Genomic DNA, 22,559 nt, shown 5'->3' with positions numbered 1-22,559 from the left:
TCCCTCCATGCACTCCTAAGAATCGTCAGTGCTCCCAGCCTACTCCTGTCTCCATGTGTAATGAACCATTAGCTCTCATGAGAGCAGCCAACACCTCTTTCTGAGGGTTGACCTAGTTCCTCTCCCCAAGGCCCATGCTATAGTTCTCCCTGCTTTGGTCCCATCCAGACTTAATTCTCTGCACTTGAGTTCTTTGGAGAAGAGAAGCTATTTAAATCCAGGAAAATAATTAATTAATGAGGACCCTGCAGGATCCCTCTGCTATACAGGTCCTTGGCATGTGTGTGTGTTTCAAACTTAGTCTCTGCTGTCCGACAGCCAAAATGTAGAGCCCAGTTATAAGCATCATAAGCATTTTGGGCCTTGGCAGTATTTTCTCGTCCATCTTTTTCTCCTAGCTCAGTGGTCGGCAAACTGTGGCTCGCGAGCCACATGTGGCTCTTTGGCCCCTTGAGTGTGGCCATGAAGTTTCAATCGCACTGTACATGTGTGCCCACACGTGGTATTTTGTGGAAGAGCCACACTCAAGGGGCCTCAGTTTGCTGAACACTGTCCTAGCTGATCTTTTCCTAAGGGGCGGGTCCAGCAGAGAGGCTTAAATAATTTATAAAGATGTGTCTCACTTAGAAAAACAACAACTCAGTGCTGTTTATACACAGATGTGTATATATTAATTTATTCTCCTCCACATACTTTTATATCTATCTTTTCATTCTATCCTTGTATGAGAATGAGAGGAGAAGTGGCCTGAACCCTATGACAGGGAGAGAAAACTAAGGCACAGGGAGGTGATTTGTACAGTCACATGGCTAAACTAGAGCCAATCCAGAATTCAGGATTTCTGCCCTCAAACCAGCACTTTTTCTGCCAAACATATGGGTGGTCCCAAATTCAAGGTTCCATGCAACTTTCAGCCTAGAGCCTGGCCTGGTCTTGTAAGATTTCTACCTAGCTTTGTCCCAGAATATGAGAAAGATAACTTTTCAGTAGATCCTTTTATCTTCACCCCAGGAATAAGGTAAATATTCAAATCATATTTTCCTGACAAATTATTTTCTAATTATTTCTTAGACACATTCTGGGTACTTTGGGAAATGTAAACTTTCTAGGACGCTAGATATGGCATTGATGCATCTGATCAGATCATTGATTGTCCATGAGGACCTGAACCAGAGCAAACCACATTGACCATAGACAGTAACCTTCCAAATACCTCCCTCACTCATAACAGAGACTTGGTCGTTTTGATCAAAAAGGAGTAAAAATTCAATACATTGGCTCCTTGGACAGGATAGGTTAGGGGACTCAGGATAGTAGAATCATTCAGCTAAAAACCTGAAATGTACTCTCTGCTTTGAGAGTATTCACTTTTTTTTTGTCTCTGAGCTTTGGGGCCCTGTTGCCTATCCAGTAGTTCCACCTCTCCTCTCCCTCTCACCTCCCAAGATATTTCCCTTTTTCTGTTTGTTTGTTTGTTTGTTTGTTTGTTTGTTTGTTTTCTTTAGCTACTCCTTTCTTCTCCCAAGGATTTCCAAATTGGCAGAGGACTGTGACAGTAGAAGCTGCTTACTGCTGTTTGGGGTCATGGTTACTCAGCACTGCCTCCTCTGGCCATGGTTAGAACAGCACCATTTGAAGATCCTGTCCCACAACCCTGTAGGAAGCTACCATTTTGATATATGCAAGGCTGAGTAGGCCTTACAATTAGTTGTCACTGAGCTAAATATGTATGCCAAGGTGAGCACGGATACAGACAGTAGTGGGGAGCTAGCCCATCAGAGCTCGCGAGCAAAGAGAGCTAAAATCCTGTAACTGCTGTTGCAATATAGAGCCAAGAAGTGGGGGGTATACCCATTATTCAGGCCCAATGGGGCCTTCCCCCAAATCTACTTCCAGAATGTGAACTTCAGATTTCCTTTCCTAGGAGAGCAGATAAAAATAAGTACTTTATTATACCTAATTAATGGTCTCCTAAATGTCTACATCGTCTGCTTCCTCTCCCCTCTTCCAAGCCACTTTAGTGCTTGTTAGTTCAAGCTCAGAAACAAAGCTGCCTTTCACAGACCTCAGAGAATGGGTTCTGCAGGGACATTCCCTTTACATTTCCCTTTCCTTTCATTCATAACCCCAGAAAAGCACCCAGCCCCAAACCCATAACTTGCATTTGCACGGGGGCCCCTGGAAACAGTGCCTGAATGATTAAGCCATTGCAACCTGCCAATCTATCTGGCCCCACCACCCTGTCATGCCATACAATGGAGAGTGGGTCGTCATTTTGATAGGCTTGCAAGGGCATTTGAGGGGAACTCCTCTGAGTGCTTTCTTGGCCTGCTGCCATGCTCAGAAGCAAAGATGAAAAATGAACTGGCAAAGGATTCCAAACTTTTTCATGCCCTTGAAGGCCCAGCTAAGGTCTGAAGGGCACTGTTACAGGAGCAGCCGAAGGCACCCCAGGCTCTCTATGTTCAGTGCTGAGAGGCACTGTGGAGAAGAGGGAGCCAAAGAACTAAAGATGCTTGTTGGGGATTTTTTATTTTTTTGCTCAGAGCCAAATCCTACAAACACTGCCTCTGTGCCAACAGGAGCTGTTTGGGTAGGAACCCTACCTAAAGGAAACTGCTCAAGGCTTTTGCAGGGAGTATGGCATGGGACACTGGACTTGCTGGGCTTGACAGACTTTTAAAAATGATAAGACTCTTCTCTGGGTAGAGTTGCCAGATTTAGCCAATAAAATGAATACCCAGTTACATTTGGATTGTAGATAAACAACAAAAGATTTTTTTGTGTGTGTAAGTATGTCTCCTGTAATATTTGGAACATACTTATACTAGAAAGTATCCCCTATTGACCTGAAATCCAAAGTTGGCTAGGTATCTTGTATTTTACTTGGCAGCCCTTATCCTGGAGAATGGAGGTGGTCCCTTTAAAAAACACTCCTTTTGTCATCCCTCCCATCTTCGTGCATGTCCCAAAGCGGTAGGAGAAGCCACAGGGGAAGAGAGCTCTCATAGACCATCAGTCACCTACTAATTTGAAAAAAACAAAAAGCAAGGCCCTTTCCTGACCTTTGTTTTTATTTATTTATTCACTTATTTATTTATTTTTACTGTTGTTGTTGTTGTTGTTGTTTAATCCTCACCTGAGGAGAGAGCCCGCTCATTGATGTTTAGAGAGAGAGAAACATCGATGTGAGAGAGAAACATGGATAGGTTGCCTTCTGAACGTACCACGACCGGGGATCGAACCTGCAACCTTGGTATGTGCCCTGACTGGGAATCAAACCCACCACCTTTCTTTCAGTTCTTAGGACAACGCTCCAACCAACTGAGTCACAATGGCCAGAGCTGTGTTTATTTTGATTGTACTATTTCATTGTCACTTCACTATTCAATTCCAAAAGCCTAATATTAGTGGAAAATTACTCCTCTTGAATGAAAATCTTGGGCACCTTTCCCTCTGCTTTCTTCCTGCCAGATATCCCAGTTGGTTTCCCTGGCTTGCCCCTATTTGGTCCCATTCCCTTTATTTAATGAGGTTAATAAGTAACCTCTATGAAAATCCAGCTGGAGGGGCCTGGCCTCAGCTGATCTTCCCCTCACCTTCTATTAACCTCTATGCCAGCGGTTCTCAACCTGTGGGTCGCGACCCCTTTGGGGGTCGAACGACCCTTTCACAGGGGTCACCTAAGACCATTGGAAAACACACATATAATTACATATTGTTTTTGTGATTAATCACTATGCTTTCATTATGTTCAGTTTGTAACAATGAAAATACATCCTGCCTATCAGATATTTACATTACGATTCATAACAGTAGCGAAATTACAGTTATGAAGGAGCAACGAAAATAATTTTATGGTTGGAGGTCACCACAACATGAGGAACTGTATTAAAGTGTCGCGGCATTAGGAAGGTTGAGAACCACTGCTCTATGCAGTCTCTTTGCGCTCTCCTCACCTGCTCGGCCCTGTCCTCAAGGTGCAGTGACCTGGCTAATGTCCACTGCGCTCTCCTTCCACCTTCCATGTCACGAAGGGCTCAACTTACTTGTCAGTATGGGGTTTAGATGATTTAGCACTTTTCACAGCCAGGTGACTTCTCTCTGCTCCCCACTCCTTCAAAAACAAAACAAAACAAAAAAAACTTTTTTTACTTCCTGGAAAGTTGCACGTGGGATAGTTGGCCCTTGCTGGTCAATGCACGGACTGGGTTTGGTCAGCTCATAGAATGTGCCCCTTGTTCTGAACTTTATTCTGTTTAATGATAATTCCCCAGGAAGAGCTGTTTTCCATTGAAGCTGATGAATTCTAAAGGCTGTTCTTTCCCACATTCCCAGAGGTCCCACTTCCTTTTATTCTGAATTTCCCAATTTTCTCCCACCTGGCCATCAACTCTCGGCTACTAGAAGACCAGAGAGAATGCAGTAAACTGCACCCTGGCAACAAATTCTGGATAGTGATTTACTCTTGTCATTCTGCACAGTAGACCTTTCAGCCTTCTTTCCTTCAGTTTTCATGGAGCCCAGACTAGAAGTTCTAGATGCCTGGGCCTGGGATGGGTTTCCAACCATCCAGGGCTTCTCTTTCCCAAAGGGAAACTGTCTTGGTGATTCCAAGTAATAACAATTCCAGGATGACCCACCATGCCCCGCCCCTTCTGAGTCTGTCCGGATTTACCCGACACTAGCCATTCCTCAGCCGAATCTCATTTGTCCCTAGAAATTGGTGCACCATGGGAGGGTTAGCACCTCTGGCTCCTTGAGGCTGCCCATCAATCACATGAAGATGAAATAATACTATCTATACCTCAGTAATTATCTAACCCAGAGCACCTCTGTACTCGTTTGTTATTCCGCCCTGGAACTCCTACATAAGCTTCCTCCGATGGCTTGGAGGGAGAAGGAAATTGCTTTAATCAAATAAAGAGCCAACTTGACTTCTAAATGTAATTTTTCTTATGACCCTGAGAATTCCATAGGTCATTTGGAACTAGTTGGATATCAAAGCAAAATTTTCTAGAACTTAATAGGATTTACCTGTTTTTACAGTTTACTCTTTGGAGCAGGAGTTTGCATTCTGTGGTCCATGGGTCCAATCTGGCCCACCACCTGTTTTTTGTAGTCAACGTTTGATGGAACCCAGCCACACATACTTGTTTACATGCTGTCTGTGGCTGCTCTCAGGCAGCAATGCAGTGTTGAGTAATTACACCAGAGACCATGTGGCCCACAAAGCCTAAAACATTTCCTGTCTGGCCCTTTACAGAAAAAGTTTGCCCACCCCGGCTCTAGAACAATGGTTCTCAGCCCTGTTGCACACAAGAGTCCCTTGGAGACCTTTTTAAAATCCTGAAGCCTCTCTTTACATCTGCAAGTCAGGTTCGAACCCAGCTATCTGCACTTTTTTGAAAGCTCCCAGGTGATTTTGATACACAATGAGAGCGGTTTGTCAACACTCATTGGACATGAGAAGGGGGAAAAATGCATCGTGCCCCCCCCCCTTCTTCCCACACTCTCACACATGTTCACGTGTGTAACCACTCACATGCATACCTTGTCTATTCCCTGCCCTCCCTGGCGGTCAGGGACTTCCAGCTCTGGAATCCTTTCCACCAGCCCCATGAGAAATAAGTAATATCTGGAGAAGCTGATGTCAGCCTGTGGCCCGGAGTGGAAACCTGGCCTTGCTAGAATTTCTCCTTTTTGACTCACTGAGCATTGCCGGCTCTCAGCAGGCTCTGCTGGGAGTGTTCTCTGTGCACTATGGAAGTTCTCTCCACCCTTCCCTCCCTCCCCCGCAGCCTGCCCTCCCACTGTTCCGCTGCTGTAACTCCTAGGTCAAGTTTTAACATAGCACAAGGTCACCCCACAAGAAGTTCGGTTTCTTAGGGCTCAGGGCTTTTCTCTAAATATTTCTCATTTTTTCCTGGTGACCTTTGCAACTTTTCCACCTCATGTTGCACCCACTGGCTGCCTGGTTCGGCTCTTCCCACCCCAGAGGATCAGGTGGCTCACAGTGAAGGGGAAGAAGAGAGAAGAACTATCTGGAGCTTTCAGAGGGTTTTTAAACATTGCTAACTAAACTCCTGTCTTCACACAGCACTCCATTCCGGAAGGCAAAAGCCTTGTACGCTTGCAAAGCTGAGCACGACTCAGAGCTCTCATTCATCGCAGGCACGGTCTTCGATAATGGTGAGTTTTCTTGTCCCCTCGCCAAGATGGGGGCAGCAAATAAATAACTGGAGTTTTCTAAGTTCCTACCTAAGGAAAATCTCAGTTGAATGGATAATACTGAAAACGAGTGCCTTTCCCAAAATGAGAGAGCAGCAGTGGACCTTCAGACTGAAGGGTCCCAGGTTCGATTCTGGTCAGGGCACATGCCTGGGTTGCAGGCTTGATCTCCAGTGGGGGGCATGCAGGAGGCAGCCAATCAATGATTCTTTCTCATCATTGATGTTTCTATCTCTTTCTCCCTCTCACTTCCTCTCTGAAAGCAATAAAAATATATTTTTTTAAAAAGTGTGGCCAGCTAACCTGACATTCTCGGCATAGGGTCACGGACCACCCCTCCTACCACCTGCCTGAGACCCAGAAGTACAGGTCAACCAAGGCTCCCAGGTAACCACATGGCCCACAAAGCCCACAGCTGGAGAACAGGAAATCTAGATTCAGGCTACTCTAACTCAAGTCCTGGCTTGATCCCTTCCTCCTGTGTGACCTCAAGCAGAAAACAGAGGGTTGTGAGAAAATCGAGATAGTGCACATCACATATTTAAAATATGTCTCAACACACACTCTGCGTTCAATACGTTATTTTTGTGATTATTGTCGTCATTCCATCCATCTTAGACAGGCCCTGACGCTGTCATAGTTCTTGGTGACGGTCTTTCCTTTTCAGCTGGTAGGACCCAGGCCTGGATCTTGGCTGGGTAGGAGGTAATAACCTTGACTCCTGAGCCCTGGCTCTGTGTTAGGACCTCGAGATCCAAGCCCGATCAGAGATAGGCTCCTGGGACCAGCCTTGACTGCATCCGCATGCCAAGGAGCTGCCCCGGGGTGCACGGCCCCTGCGCTCATCATGGCAGGGATTCTGAGCAGGCACAGGTGGAAAGCATGGGGAACTGGTCACAGGGGACCTGGGAGTTCCCAGTCCACACCTGGAGCTGGACCTTCTCAGCCAGCAGGGCTCGGTGTGAGCCCATAACTGCATGTGGCCTGCAGGGCCTGTGTCCTCTTTGATGGTCCTCAGAGCCCCCAAAGCACTGTCCTTAAACCTTTGCTCCATTTTCATGGGCCCTTTGCAAGTCACAGCGCACGGCCAGCCACCCAATAGCCTCCCCCATGAGCAGCTGAGGCTTTCAGGCCCCAACAAACCTTCAGGGAAGTGGGTCCACTGAAGGCTGTCCAAAGCCATGTCACTGACGAGTGTCCCCCGAACAGGCCCACATGGCGGAGCTACAGCCCAGCCATCACATGACACAGCTGCCACGGCAGACAAACCAGAGTGGGCTGCGTGCAGGATTCTGTGTCCTGCTCTGTCTGCAGGGGAGGGGCTGCCCATAGATGCGCAGGATTTGAGAGAGCCCCACCTTTACCGGTGAATTCCGTTTAAAGGTCTGTCCTCTAAACCCCAATTCACTGTTCCCCTGGGCAAGGGACTTGCCATGGTACTACCAGCTGTTCACTCTGACAACACAGAGGACCCCTGACTGCAGGGACAGAATTGGTCTAAGCTCCCAAAAGGTATGTGAGTGTGTGTGTGTGTGTGTGTGTGTGTGTGTGTGTGTGTGTGTTATTTGTGACTCCTTTTCTTGAGTGTAGCCTTCTTCCATTTTTTTAAACTTCTACATTGAGACACTCACAATCCATAAAATGTACCCATTTAAAATGTACAACTCGGTGGTTTTTTTATATGTTCAGAGTTGTGCAGCCATCACCACTATCTAATTCCAGAATCTATTCATTACCCCCAAAAGAAACCCTGTACACTTTAGCAGTCAAGCCCCAGGTACCTCTAACCTACCCCATCCAGCCCCATCCAGTAGGTAGCCACTACTCATTCTGTCACCATAAATTTGCCTGCTTGGATAATTCATATAAATGGAATTACACAGTATGTAGCTTTTATAGCTGGCTTCTTTCACTTAGCATCTTTTCAAGGTTCATCCATGTTTTATCATGTGTCAGAACTTCATTCCTTATTGCTGGATAATATCCCAGTGTATGAATATATCACATTTGATTAATCCCTTCATCAATGAATGGACATTTTGATTATTTCCACTTTTTGGCTGCTATAACCGAGGACATGTATTTTCCATTTTGGTGATATACCCAGGGATGGGATTGCTGGGTCTTACAGTAACTATGTTTAACTGTTTAAGAAACTGCCAAACTGTTTTACAAAAGGGATGCGGCATTTTACATTCCCTCCATTTGTTTTTAAGTCTTCTGTTTGAAGTAGTTTAGCTAACCACAAAAAGAAAAGAAAAGATACGTAGGTAATTTTAACTGCCAGGTCCTTTCCTCCCCCTCTGGGCACTCTGCCTCGCAGCCCTGGGATTCTGCCATCTCACACGTGTAGTCGTCACGAACCCCGTCCTGACAGATGAGCACGAGGGAGGCCTGGTTTAAGGAGCAGCATTGCCCAAGCCTCCATGGCCTCTGGGAGTCGTGGCAAAGGTCACGGACACTAGTTTGTTTTTAACCAGCAATGCCAGTGACCTTTCAAATTCCCTGAAGAGCAAAGGGCCAGATTAAACCCAGAAGACACCTTTCAGAGTTTACTTCGAGCTGCAGTCGAAGAAGGATCTGACAAAATGTTGCTCCACTTTATAGACTGGTTTGGTTGATAGCATTTTATTATGTCTGCCTTTTGGGAAATGCTACATATCCTCTGTTTTCCCCTTCCCTTCACCTCTGTTGGAGAAATCAGGCATTAGAAGAGGAAAACCCTATTTACACGTCAGGCATGGAGATCTCTTTCTTTGTTCTGTCTCATTAGTTTAGTGCTGGAGATACTAGGCAAGGACTGTTTATGTAGAATGCTCTGCAGCTGTCAGATGAAATTATCAGACCAATTCAAAGAAAGTTTCCTAATGACAGGTTTGGGGTCGGTGAGTATGTGTGTTTTCAGGACCAAGAAGAATAAATAAGGAGGGGAAGAGGGCAAAGTCTGGTGTTTCGTAGTGACTCATCTCCAAGCATGGATTCCAGGGGCCTGTGCTGTGCAGTCAGCGCCTGGACTTTGTGCAACCGGGAGTGGATGTGCAATACTCGGAAATAACTCCATGGCAGCCCTTGCCAGTCTACCCGGAAACTGCCCACTTCCCCAGGAGCCAGCACCTCCGACAGTAACTGGAAAGAGAAATAACTCGTGTTCTCAGGAACATTAGTCATCTTGAAGCTACGTGATTAGCAATACCTGGAAAAGTCACATGGTGTTCACTAAAATTGAATGCTTTTCAAGATTGGAGATTGACTGGGTCCATTCATCTCCGGGGTCCAGGGTGCAGTGTGAGTACAAGGCAGGGCTGCCCCAGGTCTCCTTGGCTGATAGGGAACTTCACCAGGGCCGCCAAGCCACTCAGGCAGTAGGGTTGCAGGGGGTTCCTCTGTGGAGTCTCCAGCCTCCCAGCCCTCTCTGCTGCCAAACCCAAGCTACCTCCATCTCTCACCTGGTGTTTCCACCAGCTGCCTAACTGGCCTCGACATGTCCGCTCTTGCCCTCATCACTGTTCTCCACATAGCAGCCAGGGTGACCTTTGGAAAATGGAAATCACATCATATTATTCTCCTGCTTAAAAATACTCCAGGGGCCTCCCGTTGCTCTGAGAATCATTGACGAGGCCCTCCACAGTCCAGGGCCTGCCCCTCAGACCCCCTCACCCTCCCTCCATACACTACAGCCTCACAGGCCTTCTTGATGTTCTCAGGTGGGGTCGGCCAACTGTAACCTGCCAGTCAAACCCAACCCACTGCCCGTTTTTGTAAATAAAACTTTACTGGAATACAGCTACCCACACCTCTTTCTTTACATATCATCTATGGCACCACAGTGGCAGAGTGGAGTAGAGACACAATTTACCATATGGCTCTTTAAGAAAAATTGCTGATGACCGTTCTAAAACCACACCAAGCTTTTCCCCAACTTCAAGCTCTTGCACTTGCATCATCCCTACCCAATGGCTCCTTCAGGTCATTTAGATTTTAGTTTGTTGAGCTCCTCCTCACTCACCCACATCCCCATCCCAGTCTCTTTCTCTCCACTCATCTCGACCTAAAAGTATATGCTTTTTTATTATAGACTAGAGGCCCAGTGCACAAAATTCATGCACTTGGGCGGGGGGAGGTTCCTCAGCCCAGCCTGCGCCCTCTTGCAGTCCTGGAGCCCTCGGGGGATGTCCAACTGCCATGGAGGTGAGAGAGGCTCCCCCCACCGGCACTGTGCTTGCCAGCCTTGAACCTGGCTTCCAGCTGAGCAGTGCTCCCCCTGTGGGAGTGCACTGACCACCAGGGGGCAGCTCCTGCTTTGAGCGTTTGCCCCCTGGTGGTCAGTGTGTGTCATAGCGACTGGTAGGTCTGCTGTTCGGTCAATTTGCATATTAGCCTTTGTCATAGTAGAAAAATATTTGTGTGTAGAATTGTAACATCCTCTTTGGATAATACAGCCTTTTATTATATAAGATTGTTTACCCCCTCTCCCAAGAGCAGAATCTTGTCTGCTTGCTCTGTACTATGTGCAAGGACTTAGCACAGTGTCTGGCACATGGTAGGTGCTTAATAAACATTTGTTAAAAGAGTAAATGCATCCAAACTCCACAGGGGTCTGTGCCTCTTCCAGCCCATGCTGCTTCTCCATGGCGCAGCCAGCCATTAAGGGATCTTAGTCGCACACTTGTGCCTTGTCCACTGTGAGCAAAGGAGGGGAGAGAACATGAGCTGTGTATACAGGGGTGTGTGGTGTATATATGGATAGAGCTGAGAGAAAGTGGTTGGCAGGAAGTGCGCCCATGTCAGCAGCAGCTTATATTTATTATATGCTTGCTGGGCTGGAGTGCTGCCCGGGCAGCTATCCGCAGCATCGTGTGTGTTTATATAGCGCGTAGGACACTGGTGCAATTCAGAAGGTTGGGCATTGGTATACAGTTCAGCCCAACAAGTACTTATGAGCATCTTTGAGGTCCAAAGCATTGGATTGAGCCAGAGTGGTCGTGGTTAAGACCACAGACGCTGGGGTCAGATATCCTAGCTTCAGTTCTACCTCCATCATCTACCAGCTGTGAAATTCGGGGCAAGATACTTAACCTCTCTGAGCCTCAGTTTCTTATCAGTAAAATGAGGATAATAACAGAACCATCTCTGTAATCATTCTGAAAATGAAAGTAGGTAATGCTGGCCAAGCACTTAGCAAAAGACCCTCCACTTTGTACAAGCATGTCAAACTCGCAGCCGGTGGGCCGCACGCCTCATTTATTTAAACAAGTACATGCTTGACTTTGTATGTGCTCCACATATGTACTATCATTCTTATCCTCAAGGATCACATTCTCTGGTAGAATAGAGGCATAACATCATAGAAAAGGGCTTAGGCCAGCCGTGGGCAAACTACGGACCGCGGGCCGGATCCGGCCCGTTTGAAATGAATAAAACTATTGAAAAAAAAGACTGTACCCTTTTATGTAATGATGTTTACTTTGAATTTATATTAGTTCACACAAACACTCCATCCATGCTTTTGTTCCGGCCCTCCGGTCCAGTTTAAGAACCCATTGTGACCCTCGAGTCAAAAAGTTTGCCCACCCCTGGCTTAGGCTCTGCAGTCAGACAAGCTGGGTTCAAATTCTGGCTCTACCATTGTGACCCTGCACAAGTTAACTTGCCTCTCTGAGCCTTCATGTCCTCATCTGTTAAATAGGGGTATTTAAGGTCAAATGAGTCAATAGATATCTAAAGCTTTGAGCCCATGGCTGTTTCCTAGTCACCATTTCTAGGTGTTAGCGTCTATCATTTTAAATTCATCAGGCACAGAGGAGGAATGACAAATGGTGAATGATATAATACTAGTTAGGGAAGCAAAGGTGGGGTGGGGATCTGGTGCTGTCTCCCTCCTCTGTGACTAAATGAAAATTTGTATTTCAGTTCTTATTGCCACCCTCACTACAGAGGCATTTTGGTACAGAAAAGTTATAACCCTTAACTTTCTATAAATGAGTTAAAATACAGATTCCTAGGCCCCATTCCTTAGATTCTGCTTGAACTGATGTGCCATGGGGCCTAGGAACCTGCAGTCTTAATAAGCATTGGGGTGGGTTCCCTGCTTTAATCAAACCTGATTTGAAGACTCCAGTGAGGCAGCAACCTGACCCAAAGGCTGTGTTGTCCCCTACAGCCCCCTGTGACACCCCTCTTGTTCTCCAGTTTGGAGGATCTCCTTTGTCCCCTCTGATTCTTCCCTTGCTCAGCAAATTCCATGTCTGATGTTTGCAGACACTGCCACCTCAGCACCTGAGCTGTGCTTGCACAGCTGACAGACCTGGAAAATGTCTGAAAGACACGGACTCCGTGCATCCATTGGAGTAACAACTCACGGGGAGCTCTGCTGCAAAGTGGGAGGGGCGTCTTTCTCGTGTTTTTCTATTGTTTGGTTGGTTGGTTATTCTCTCTAGGTCTTTTATTTGGGGGAGTGAGTTTGATTTATTTGTTTGGGGTTCTAAGCATTTGAGGTTTCCCAAAGCTTAGGTGGGTGTTTACACCAGGCCTTTACCCAGGTGTCACCAGGAGATGCTTACTGACCAGTCCAGGTGGCTGGCCGGATGACACAGGGCCCCTACGGACTAACCCACACTGAGCATTTCCTGTGTCCTGACTCTGTGGGGTGATTTCTCCACGTTGAACCCTCACAAGAGCTGACTGAGGGGAGAGAGTTTTATTATTACCACTTAATAAGCGCAGAAACTGAAATGGTCCTAGCAGTATCAGCTGGATGGATAGATAGGTAGAAGGCAGGGTGGTGGGATGCTGGTATTCTAAGGGCAGGATGAGAGAGGCTGGTCATCAGAGAGGCTAGGTTGCTTTTCAGCTGTGCTATGTTCTTCCCAGACATTGCCCTCCCAGACCCCTCCTCATGTGGGGTTCATGAATCCACAAAGTACCCTTGTTACTTTTGGTTTATTCCTGAAGCCCAGTGAGAAGAAATTATGTATGCATTTTGAAGGCCACCTAACAGATGTTTGGCCTTGTCTTTTCCTGAAGGAACGCTCACGATCTACACAAGGTTGACCGTGCTCTGTGAGCCTCAGTGTGTCCTTCCGCTTCCCCATTTGCTTCCCTTACTGCTTCTTTCCCTACAGACTGAAGCTAGATTTGTATGGTAGTGTTGGCAGTAATGCTTTTCTAAAACAAGCTCAGGAAGTCACTTAATTAGCCTAGGAAGGGAATAGGGGAAAATTCATTCTCTCCAAGCAATCTCGGAAAATTGGAGTTTTCCTAGTCCATTAATAGCAGATGCCCTGCCTCAACCAAGTGGTTACTCAGCTCATAAGCATGAGCACCCCCCCCCCATCTCCAAGTCCCACAGTTCCTTATTTCTTTCTTCCTACTTTGACTACTTTGCAGACTCAGCTGGATTTTATATAATCTTTGAAATATCACAGTAGTTTCCATGGAGATGGATTATAATGTCACAGAAGTGGGTATATATTCTTTGGATATTGAAAAACCAAAGGGGCAGAAATTTTGAAAGTTGTCATAGAGAGAGGAAGAGGTCAACTTTCAGACTTGTTTACAGGAAGGTCAAACATTCTAGAGAACAGGAAAAAAGCTAAGAAAGAGTATGGGTGGAATAGAGAAAAGGCTATTGAAAGACTATAAAATGCAAAGACAAAAACAAAATCAATCAAAAAGCCTGCAGAGGGAATTTTCAAGGAAATTAGAAGCAGAAGGCAAGGGTCAAATGTATGACTAGAAGCTAGTTATCTTTAAAGGCTAGTTCTTAGCAGTCCTTTCTGGCCACTCCTTGGTACTAGGTAGATAGATAAGTACATGGATTGATGATGGATGGATGGATGATGGATGGATGGATGGACGGATGGATACATAGATGAATATACAGATTGTGCACCATAACTGTGAACTCCAACCTAACATCTGTCCCTTCTTTTTAGTTTAAACAAGCACCTTCAGGAAATCTATGAAACCCTTAAAATTATATGCAGAATATGTAATGTCTGTCTCTGTTTCCATTTTTGTTGTGAAAGAAGTCCAGAATAGCCTTCATCAGAAGGCTTATGTCCCACAAAAGGTTCAGAAGCTCTGGTTTAAGCAAGTCCTCGGATTATGTAACTTACTGAGCAAACTTCCTTCACCCTCACAACCGCAGATGCAGCACACATCCCCCTCCCGCCCTATCTGTAACATCATCTCTTCTTGCTCTCTCCCCTTCCTGTTACAGTTCACCCGTCTCAGGAGCCAGGCTGGTTGGAGGGGACTCTGAATGGAAAGACGGGCCTCATCCCCGAGAACTATGTGGAGTTCCTCTAACCGTGGGCCCAGCAGAACTGCTGAGCTTTCCATGGTATCCATGACAACTGTTGAGTCCAGTGTTGCAGGGCATTTCTCTGCCACCGAGAAGTGCAGGGTGACTGACTCTGCTGCTCCCTGTCAACACCAGTGTTTCTGTGAACTTTGGTGTCACCCATCCCCACGATCATCTCAGCTGACCTGTGGTGACATTGCAAGAAACAGAAGTAAATCAGCAGGGGAGGCCATTTATTTTGAAAACAGAGAGAAAGGCTGGCGCAGCCATCTCTCTCGTTCAGCACCCTAATGGGGAGCACTCCTTTTGTCTCAACAGCCCCCCAAATTCCCAACCTTCTGGAAGTGGAAGATCCTTAAGAGCATGTGGGGCTGGGTCACGGCTCCGAGATCCAGGCTGGGCCACTGCTCTTGTTTACAGCAGACGCTCTAACCCACCTCTCCATACTCAAGACCCATGGGGCTCCAGGCTGCTGGGGCTGTTTGTTTGCATGCAGGATGGAGAGGGCTTACAGCACTGTTTACATAAGATCCAATCTCTCACCATCTCTAAAACAGCCTTGGCCCAGCATCAGCAGAATTCAGTCCAGTCCTCTCATGCAAGGGAGCACACACACCCCACATTCCCCGCCTCCCAAGCTAGGAACTTCTCTGCCACCAAGGGCTGCCATCGCCTCGTAACCATGGCAACCCAACCTACTCTAAACCAAACCAAAAAAAAAATATATATAACACACTCTCTTTGCATCACATATTTTTTTCTCCCCCCTTTTGGATAGTTTTTTGAATGGTTTTCCAATAACCTAACGCAGAAGATCAAGAAATGAGCGTGGTCTGCGTAGGGCAGACAGAATAGCAACTGGGAACGTTTCCTTTCTGATTTATTTCAGCAGCATCAGGATATATTTGGAGTAAACGCTAGTAACCTCTTGAGGTTAAATTACATCCAGGCTTAATATTTCTGTTCTTCTATGTAACTGGTGTTTGCTTTCTAGAGGGCAATTTGCTGCCTCCCAATGGGTGACACCCTCCCTTTCCTGCCTCAGTCCCTAATGGCCTCCCGTTTACCTGTCCTTGCCCCTGCCCTCGCCTGCCTCTAGCCCATCACTGACCACCCCTGGCAGTTTTCAGATGCCCTGGTGGTTTTCAGGGCCAATTCCTAGTCTAGCCCTATGGCCTATTGTTTAAAAGGACATATATGTTCACTGCCACTCAGAAAAAGGGAATTATTTCTCAGGCTTTTGAGGCATGAGATTAATGTCATGAGCCATTGTGATTCAGGAGGACACCAAAAGCTTGAGGCATAGAAGGTGGGTGGGGAAGTTCGGCCTGGACACTTCAGATTCACTTGGCCTCCAAAGGACAGAGTCCCCGGGATCTTCCACACTTGAATGTCCTTGCAAGAGTGGCTCTGGGCCGACAAACTTTAGACTGATGGACTGTCAGGCTCCCGGACCCCTCCGATGGCAGCCACACTTCAGAGTGTATCCTGCTCCTGGAATTCCTCTTTAGGGAAGTTGAAAGAAGAAAAGAAAAACTTGAATTGTGTTGGATTACTGTATCTTTTACATTTTTTTGAAAAGATAAACCTGTAAATAGAGTGATTTGAAATAACTATATGGCAAAGTTTTATATTTGATATTCTTGAAGCTAGTTGCCCCACACATTTTAAGCTTTGATTGCTGAACAAGTGTGTATAAAAAGGAAAGATGGGTCTCAATCTCGAAGGGAGTCAGGTCATATACCTCCTGGCCTTGAGGAAGGAGAAGGTATTTCTGCGCATGCTCTGCTGGTGCTTGTCAGTGGGCATAACACATTGATGGTGTCCAGTCTTCTTTATCCAGAGGTGGTTTTGAGCATTTCTTGGGCTTTGGGTTTGGAGATGGAAAGAGCATCATCAGGTAAAGAATCTTTCCAAGTACTCCTCCTCCTACTCAGCTCAGGATTAAATAGTTGGGGCCAGGACTTAGACTTATTTTTTTCATTTTTATTCTCAGGTGTGTTTCTTGGTATCCCAGGATATCAGGACAGAAGGATATAGGATAATTGCGTATTCCTTTTTCTGCACATCTTCTAATACTTTATGAATGAAGCCAAGTGAATTTGTAAATGTTGTGTGTGTCCAAGTTCTGAGGAAAACTGGCTTCTTAGGATCTTTTATTCTTAGTATACTGTGGCTTCTCCTTTCTCTGGACATGTTCATGCCCTTCCTGTTCATCTCAAATTTCCTGTAACCCCAAACCAGGGAAAAAACTCCAAAGAGGATTGGAGAATGTGTGGTTAGCGCTTTATAGCTGGTTTCCAAGTTCCTGGGAGTTTGCCATCGTGACTCAGTTCGTGGGTTCAGGGTGGCACAGCGACCACCCAGGAGCTCCCCCAGGAGCAGTTGAGACACTACCACGGGGTCAGGGAGCAAGGGGCAAACCCGGATAGGACTTGGGAAAGCTATCACTGAAAACCCAAGAAGGAAATTTATGAATAGGCCCCACCTACTCCCTGTGGACTTGGAACAGCCTAGGGACCTGTTCCTAGGGACCTGTTCCAAGGGCCTGAGGGGACAAGCACACTATTCCGCTGTGCTTCCCAAATAGGAGGAGTGCAATGTGATGCTTTTAACATATTTTATATTGTCACCAGCCCGTGGGACCTTGACTAGAGCTAACATGGAGGAGAAAGGTGCAGGCCCTGGCCGGTAGTCCTCGCTGGAGCATGCCAGTGGACACTTGGCCCCGGCTTGACCACTTGGAAACATGTCCCTCCCTCCTCAGTTGGCCCTGATTTGAAGCCAGGGGGAAATAGAGCTGCTGCCAACGGGAATTTTTAGGTAGATCCCTTCCCAGCATCCCTGTGGCCATGCTGGACCTGTGGCAGATGGCTGCTCCATCTCTTGGCCCAGTCAGGCTTACCCCTCCCCATTGGCTACAGAACTGGAAAAACTGCATATGAAAGGAGCTGACAAATAGGAAGTATTCTGGAGACTAAAAGTAGATTTCCCATCTTCACTGTCTCTGTCCCCCGACCCCTTATTGGCTCTGCTTGAACAGGGAACTTGAGGACATATTAGGGGTGTGAACCAGGCATTAGAGTGGAAGACTGTTGACCAAGGTCCCTGAGCTTCCCCAGGGAGCCTAGTTTTTTTTTGTAAGGCCCTGGGATCTGCTGGGCATATAGAGCCTGAGCCTTTGTTGGGTAATAAGATCAGTCTCTCACTCCTTCAGGTACTCACAGAAGTCTATGTCTACAGAATACCATGTCCTAAGGAGACAACTAGTTTCAAACCCCTGCCCCCAGGCAAGTAGATTCCTGATTCACTCAAGAACGGTGATATTCTCTTCTCTTTTCAAAAATAAACGTATAGGGGTAGACCAGTATAAGCCGCCTTCCTTGGTATCCTTAATTAGAGCCAGTTTTTAGCTTACTGTTTTAGTATTTCAATGGCCAATGTGTTTTCTTGTCAGACCAAATGTTTTGTTCAGCCCCATTCGAGTTTATCCACTTTTGCTGAGATTTTTGTATTAACAGAGGCAGAGAGAGAGAGATCAGGACAGTCAAGCTCCTCGTGACAAGGTCTCTCAGGCACTGGTCAGGACCCCATGATTGTGTGTGCCATATCTAGCTTGAAAGGAAGTCCTTCTACCAACTGCATTTGTGTCTCCTGAAAACAGCAACCCGTTCTCACCAAAAGTTCAGTCCTGACTCCAAAAACATCCAAGATTGAGCGTTAGGGAGACAGAAATGATTGATGATAACTTGATCACCTCTTAGTGACTGTTGGCACCTTTCATCCTCTGGCTTCTCTTTCCAAAAACAAGTCTGGACCACCCATCTTTGTAGACACAGGACAGCCAGGTACAACAGTGGCCATCATGGCACCTGCAGTTTCCCTCGTATTGAATGTCTGATGAGCCACCGCATCACCCAAGTGGGTCGCCAGCACTGAAGAAACCAAACAGCCTCTCAAGCTGCCTGGCTTTCAAAGGAGTGTCCTAGGTGTTCTGTCCCAGGAGTTATCTGTCATCTCTGGCAAACTCGACAGTTACCAATTACCTAGACAACCCTGCCCCACATCTCTTTAAGTTAGCTGGGTGTCCTCTCACACACCCTGTACTGGTGTTTTAAAAATTTATCTTGTGCTCAAATGTGTTTGGCAGCCACGCTGATCTGCCAGGTGCAGAACTACTCTGTAATCTTAGCGTCAGAATGACAACAGTGGCAGAGCAGTGCACTGTGCACAATTCCACAGCGTGCCTGAGACAGAACCCAGCAGGTTGTCTAACTAAAGAGCTCCCCAAAGCAGAGGGAGGGACCCTAGAGAGTGCAGACGTCATTCAGAGCCAGTCCTGCTGAATTGTGGTCTTCCAGCGGAAGCACACGGATTCTTGGGAAAGTATTGGGTGAAAAGCAATGATAGGAGCAGAGAAAGAAAAAGGCGAACCAGACTGAAGAACTTTGAGTTTTTTTAAGAGTGATAAGTATAGTTCTTAATACAGGAAGAAAAAAAAATCTATCACAAAAAAGTTCACCACTGATATGTTTACAAAAGTTTTATAGGACACGACAAGATAGAAACATCTTTGAAGGTGGAATGGTTTAGAGAACAAAGGCTTGGCATTGCCCTAAACCCCATATAAGGGTAGCAGTTAGTATTAGGTCAAAATTCTTCTGAGTGTAGTAAGAACCAGAGTACTGGTCATCAAGATGTCGGAATAACCTGGAGACATCAAGACATTCTACGCCATTCTGCATGGACCATCTCTACAAAGTTGTTCAGACACCTGTGAGTGCCTCCTTGGGGATCCAGATGCCAGAGGCAACCAAGTACCTGTGAAAGCAGCTCCTCTGACAGTTCTAAAGTATACATGTATCAGTATGTGTCTGTGGATGTATGTATGGTGCACATTTGCACATGTAAAGATACTCATAGAAACTCACTAAACTGGCGGTTGCTGAGCCTTCGCAGCCTTTAAGAGTTGAAGGTTGAGAATTCAAGAAACAAGAGAGGCTGTTGATTGACTATCAAAATGACCAGACATGTAAATGAAGTGCCATTTTAAAACTTCGTTCATATTAAATGATTACTATCTACAGCTGTATTCCATATTAACTTATTAAAAGTCGTCTTGAAAAAAGATCAAACGCATAAGTGTTCAATAGCTAATACTAGACTAGTGTTCAGAAGCACTCTAAAAGACATTTGGTCCATATTTTGGAGAAGAAAATATCTGCATGTTTAATTCATAATTTAGGCTACCTTTGAGTATATTATACAAGTGCAGTGTGGTATAATATCAATAAAGTACTTAAAAATGGCACTTTAATGTTTTTATAAATCATAAATAATGCACTGTTTTAAACTTCAGTTCAGTATTGAATATTGACTGGTGTGTAGAATCCAATTCTGTAATTAAAAAGTAATTTGTGACTAGAATAGAACTTTTCTCCTGTTATTAATGAAACAGTTTTGCCATGTTCAAGCTTTAAAATAATGTGCTTTTGCATCACAAAGCATATCTATAAAGAAGTACAATTTCGGTTGAGTGGCCTTGAAACTTGGCCTTCATACATTTGTTTGGTTTACGTGACAATCCCAATAAAACAAGTGGAAGTATGATTTTTGAATTAAATGACTTTTCCATTTGATAGTCTGTTTTTTTCTTACGCTTCTGGTAACTTTTTGACGTGCATATTTTAATATATCTTCAAAACAGCAGGGACCATAATCAGAAGTCACCTGGCCCTAGCCGGTTTAGCTCAGTGGATAGAGCATCGGCCTGTGGACCAAAGGGTCCTGGGTTCAATTCTGTTCAAGGGCACATACCCTTGGTTGCAGGCTCCTTCAGCCCAGGCTCTCGTTGGGGCTCATGCAGGAGACAACCAATCGATGTGTTTCTCTCACATCGATGTTTCTCTCTGTCTTTCCCTCTCTTCCACTGTCCCTGAAAATCAATAGAAAAGTATCCTGGGTGAGGATTAACAACAACAAAAGTCACCCACCTGGGCTCCTGTGGGTCTGGTGACAATTGATTCTGATGTCTGACATGCTCTGAGCTTCGGTTTCCTTAGAAAGAGGTCAAATGCCGGTGCCCTTAAGGAAGAGCCATCATGCATGTTAAACAGTTCAGCTCCAAAGAATCGTATCCCAATAAACATTTCTGACTTTATCTCCTAGAGTACATATTGGGGTTTTTTTCTTCCTAAATTTGATTTTCCAATCAACCATTTTCTGGAACTTCATTGCCGTGGTGTGGAATAATCAAAGAGCCAGAACACAGGCAGTCCCACCAACAGCTGGGCATGACCCACAGGTTTGCAACTCAGTTACTTGCAACATGAATCCCGGGTCACTCATATTATTCAGCCTTTTTATTCATCATACTAGAGGCCCGGTGCACAAAAATTTGTGCACTGGGGGGGCGGGGGAGGGGGGTCCCTCAGCCTGGCCTGTGCCCCCTCGCAGTCTGGGACCCCTCGGGAGATAATGACCTGCTGGCTTAGGCCTGCTCCCGGGTGGCAGAGGGCAGGCCTAATCCCTAGGTGCAGCCCCTGGTCAGGCTCAGAACAGGGCCGATTGGGGAGTTGGGGCGCCGCCCCCTGTCATGCACAGAGCAGGGCGAATCGGGCGGTTGTGATGCTACCCTCAGTCACGCTCAGGGTAGGGCCGATTTGGGGGTTGGGGCACCACCCCCTGTCACACTCAAGGCAGGGTCGATGGGGAGGTTGCGGCGCCACCCCCTGTCATGCACAGAGCAGGGCCCATCAGGGGGTTGAGGAGCTCCCCCCTGTCATGCACAGAGCAGGGCCCATCAGGGGGTTGAGGAGCTCCCCCCTGTCACAGAGTAGGGCCAATAGGGGAGTTGGGGCACTGCCCCCTGTCACACACAGAGCAAGGCGGATCATGGGGTTGGGGTGCCGCCCTCTATCACCCACAGAGCAGGGCCAATCAGGGGGTTGGGGCACCGCCACTGTCACACTCAGGGCAGGGCCAATGGGGAGGTTATGGCTCTACCCCGTCACACACAGAGCAGGGCCCATGGGGTGGGGGGGTTGGGGCGCTGCACCCTGTCACACACAGAGCCGCAGGGCGATCGGGATTGGGGAGCTCCCCCCTATCAGGCACAGATCAGGGCCGATCAGGGGGTTGGGGCGCCTTCCCCTGTCAGGAACAGAGCAGGGCCCATAGGGAGGTTGTGGCCCCGCCCCCTGTCACACACAGAGCCACAGGGCGATCAGGGGGTTTGGTCGCTGCCCCCTGTCACGCTGATCCCGGTGTTGGGAGGCATATTACCCTTTTACTATATAGAATAGAGGCCTGGTGCATGGGTGGGGACTGGCTGGTTTGCCCTGAATGGTGTCCTGGATCAGGGTGGGGGTCCCCACTGGGGTGCCTGGCCAGCCTGGATGAGGGGATGATGGCTGTTTGCAGCTGGTCACACACCCTTCAGGGTGGGGGTCCCCACTGGGGTGCCTGGCCAGTCTGGGTGAGGGGCTGAGGGCTGTTTTCAGGCTGGGACTGAAGCTCCCAACTGCTCCTTTTTTTCTTTTTCTTTTTTTATTCTGGGCCAGCTTTAGCTCTGGCTCCAACTCTGAGGCTTCAGCTGCTGAAAGAAGGTATCTGGTTTCTTTGGGTTCTATAATCGAAACAATGTATAACTCCAGCTCTGAGATCCCGGCCAGCTGAAAGCTGGTTTCTGGGGTTTTGTTTAGCGTCTATATTTGTTACAATGTTTCTTAAACTGCAAGCTCAGAGGCCGGCAAGGCAGGCGGGGAACGTTGCAGTCCTCTGTCACTGAAGCAAGCAAGCCTCATGTTCAGTTTAAGCTGCCTGGCTGCCGGCCGCCATCTTGGCTGGCAGTTAATTTGCATATCGCCCTGATTAGCCAATGGGAAGGGTAGCGGTCGTACGTTAATTACCATGTTTCTCTTTTATTAGATAGGATGCCTTCCAAGTACATACTGAGTTGGAGTCTAGAGGCCAGGTTTACAAGGTGCACCTGGCTTCTGCAGGGGGAGCAGAGGATGGGGAG

The 22,559-nt window shown here is 46.8% G+C and overlaps 1 protein-coding gene across 4 annotated transcripts in view; it reads left to right on the top strand.

Moving 5' to 3' along the window:
- Window positions 1-20,175, top strand: part of ARHGAP26 (Rho GTPase activating protein 26) — a 421,272-nt gene extending 401,097 nt beyond the window's left edge. For all 4 annotated transcript variants that reach the window (XM_036312015.1, XM_036312018.1, XM_036312017.1 and 1 more), the window contains 2 exons: window positions 6,101-6,192; window positions 14,453-20,175. In XM_036312015.1, coding sequence (XP_036167908.1) covers window positions 6,101-6,192; window positions 14,453-14,541 — 181 coding nt within the window. In that variant the 3' untranslated portion in view covers window positions 14,542-20,175. The remainder of the gene's footprint in view (window positions 1-6,100; window positions 6,193-14,452) is intronic.
- The last annotated feature ends 2,384 nt before the right edge of the window (window positions 20,176-22,559 follow it).

The sequence above is a fragment of the Myotis myotis genome, unplaced genomic scaffold, assembly GCF_014108235.1.
Source record: "Myotis myotis isolate mMyoMyo1 unplaced genomic scaffold, mMyoMyo1.p scaffold_m19_p_6, whole genome shotgun sequence".
In the NCBI taxonomy this organism is placed as follows: domain Eukaryota; kingdom Metazoa; phylum Chordata; class Mammalia; order Chiroptera; family Vespertilionidae; genus Myotis; species Myotis myotis.
This window is presented reverse-complemented; position numbering and strand designations above follow the sequence as displayed.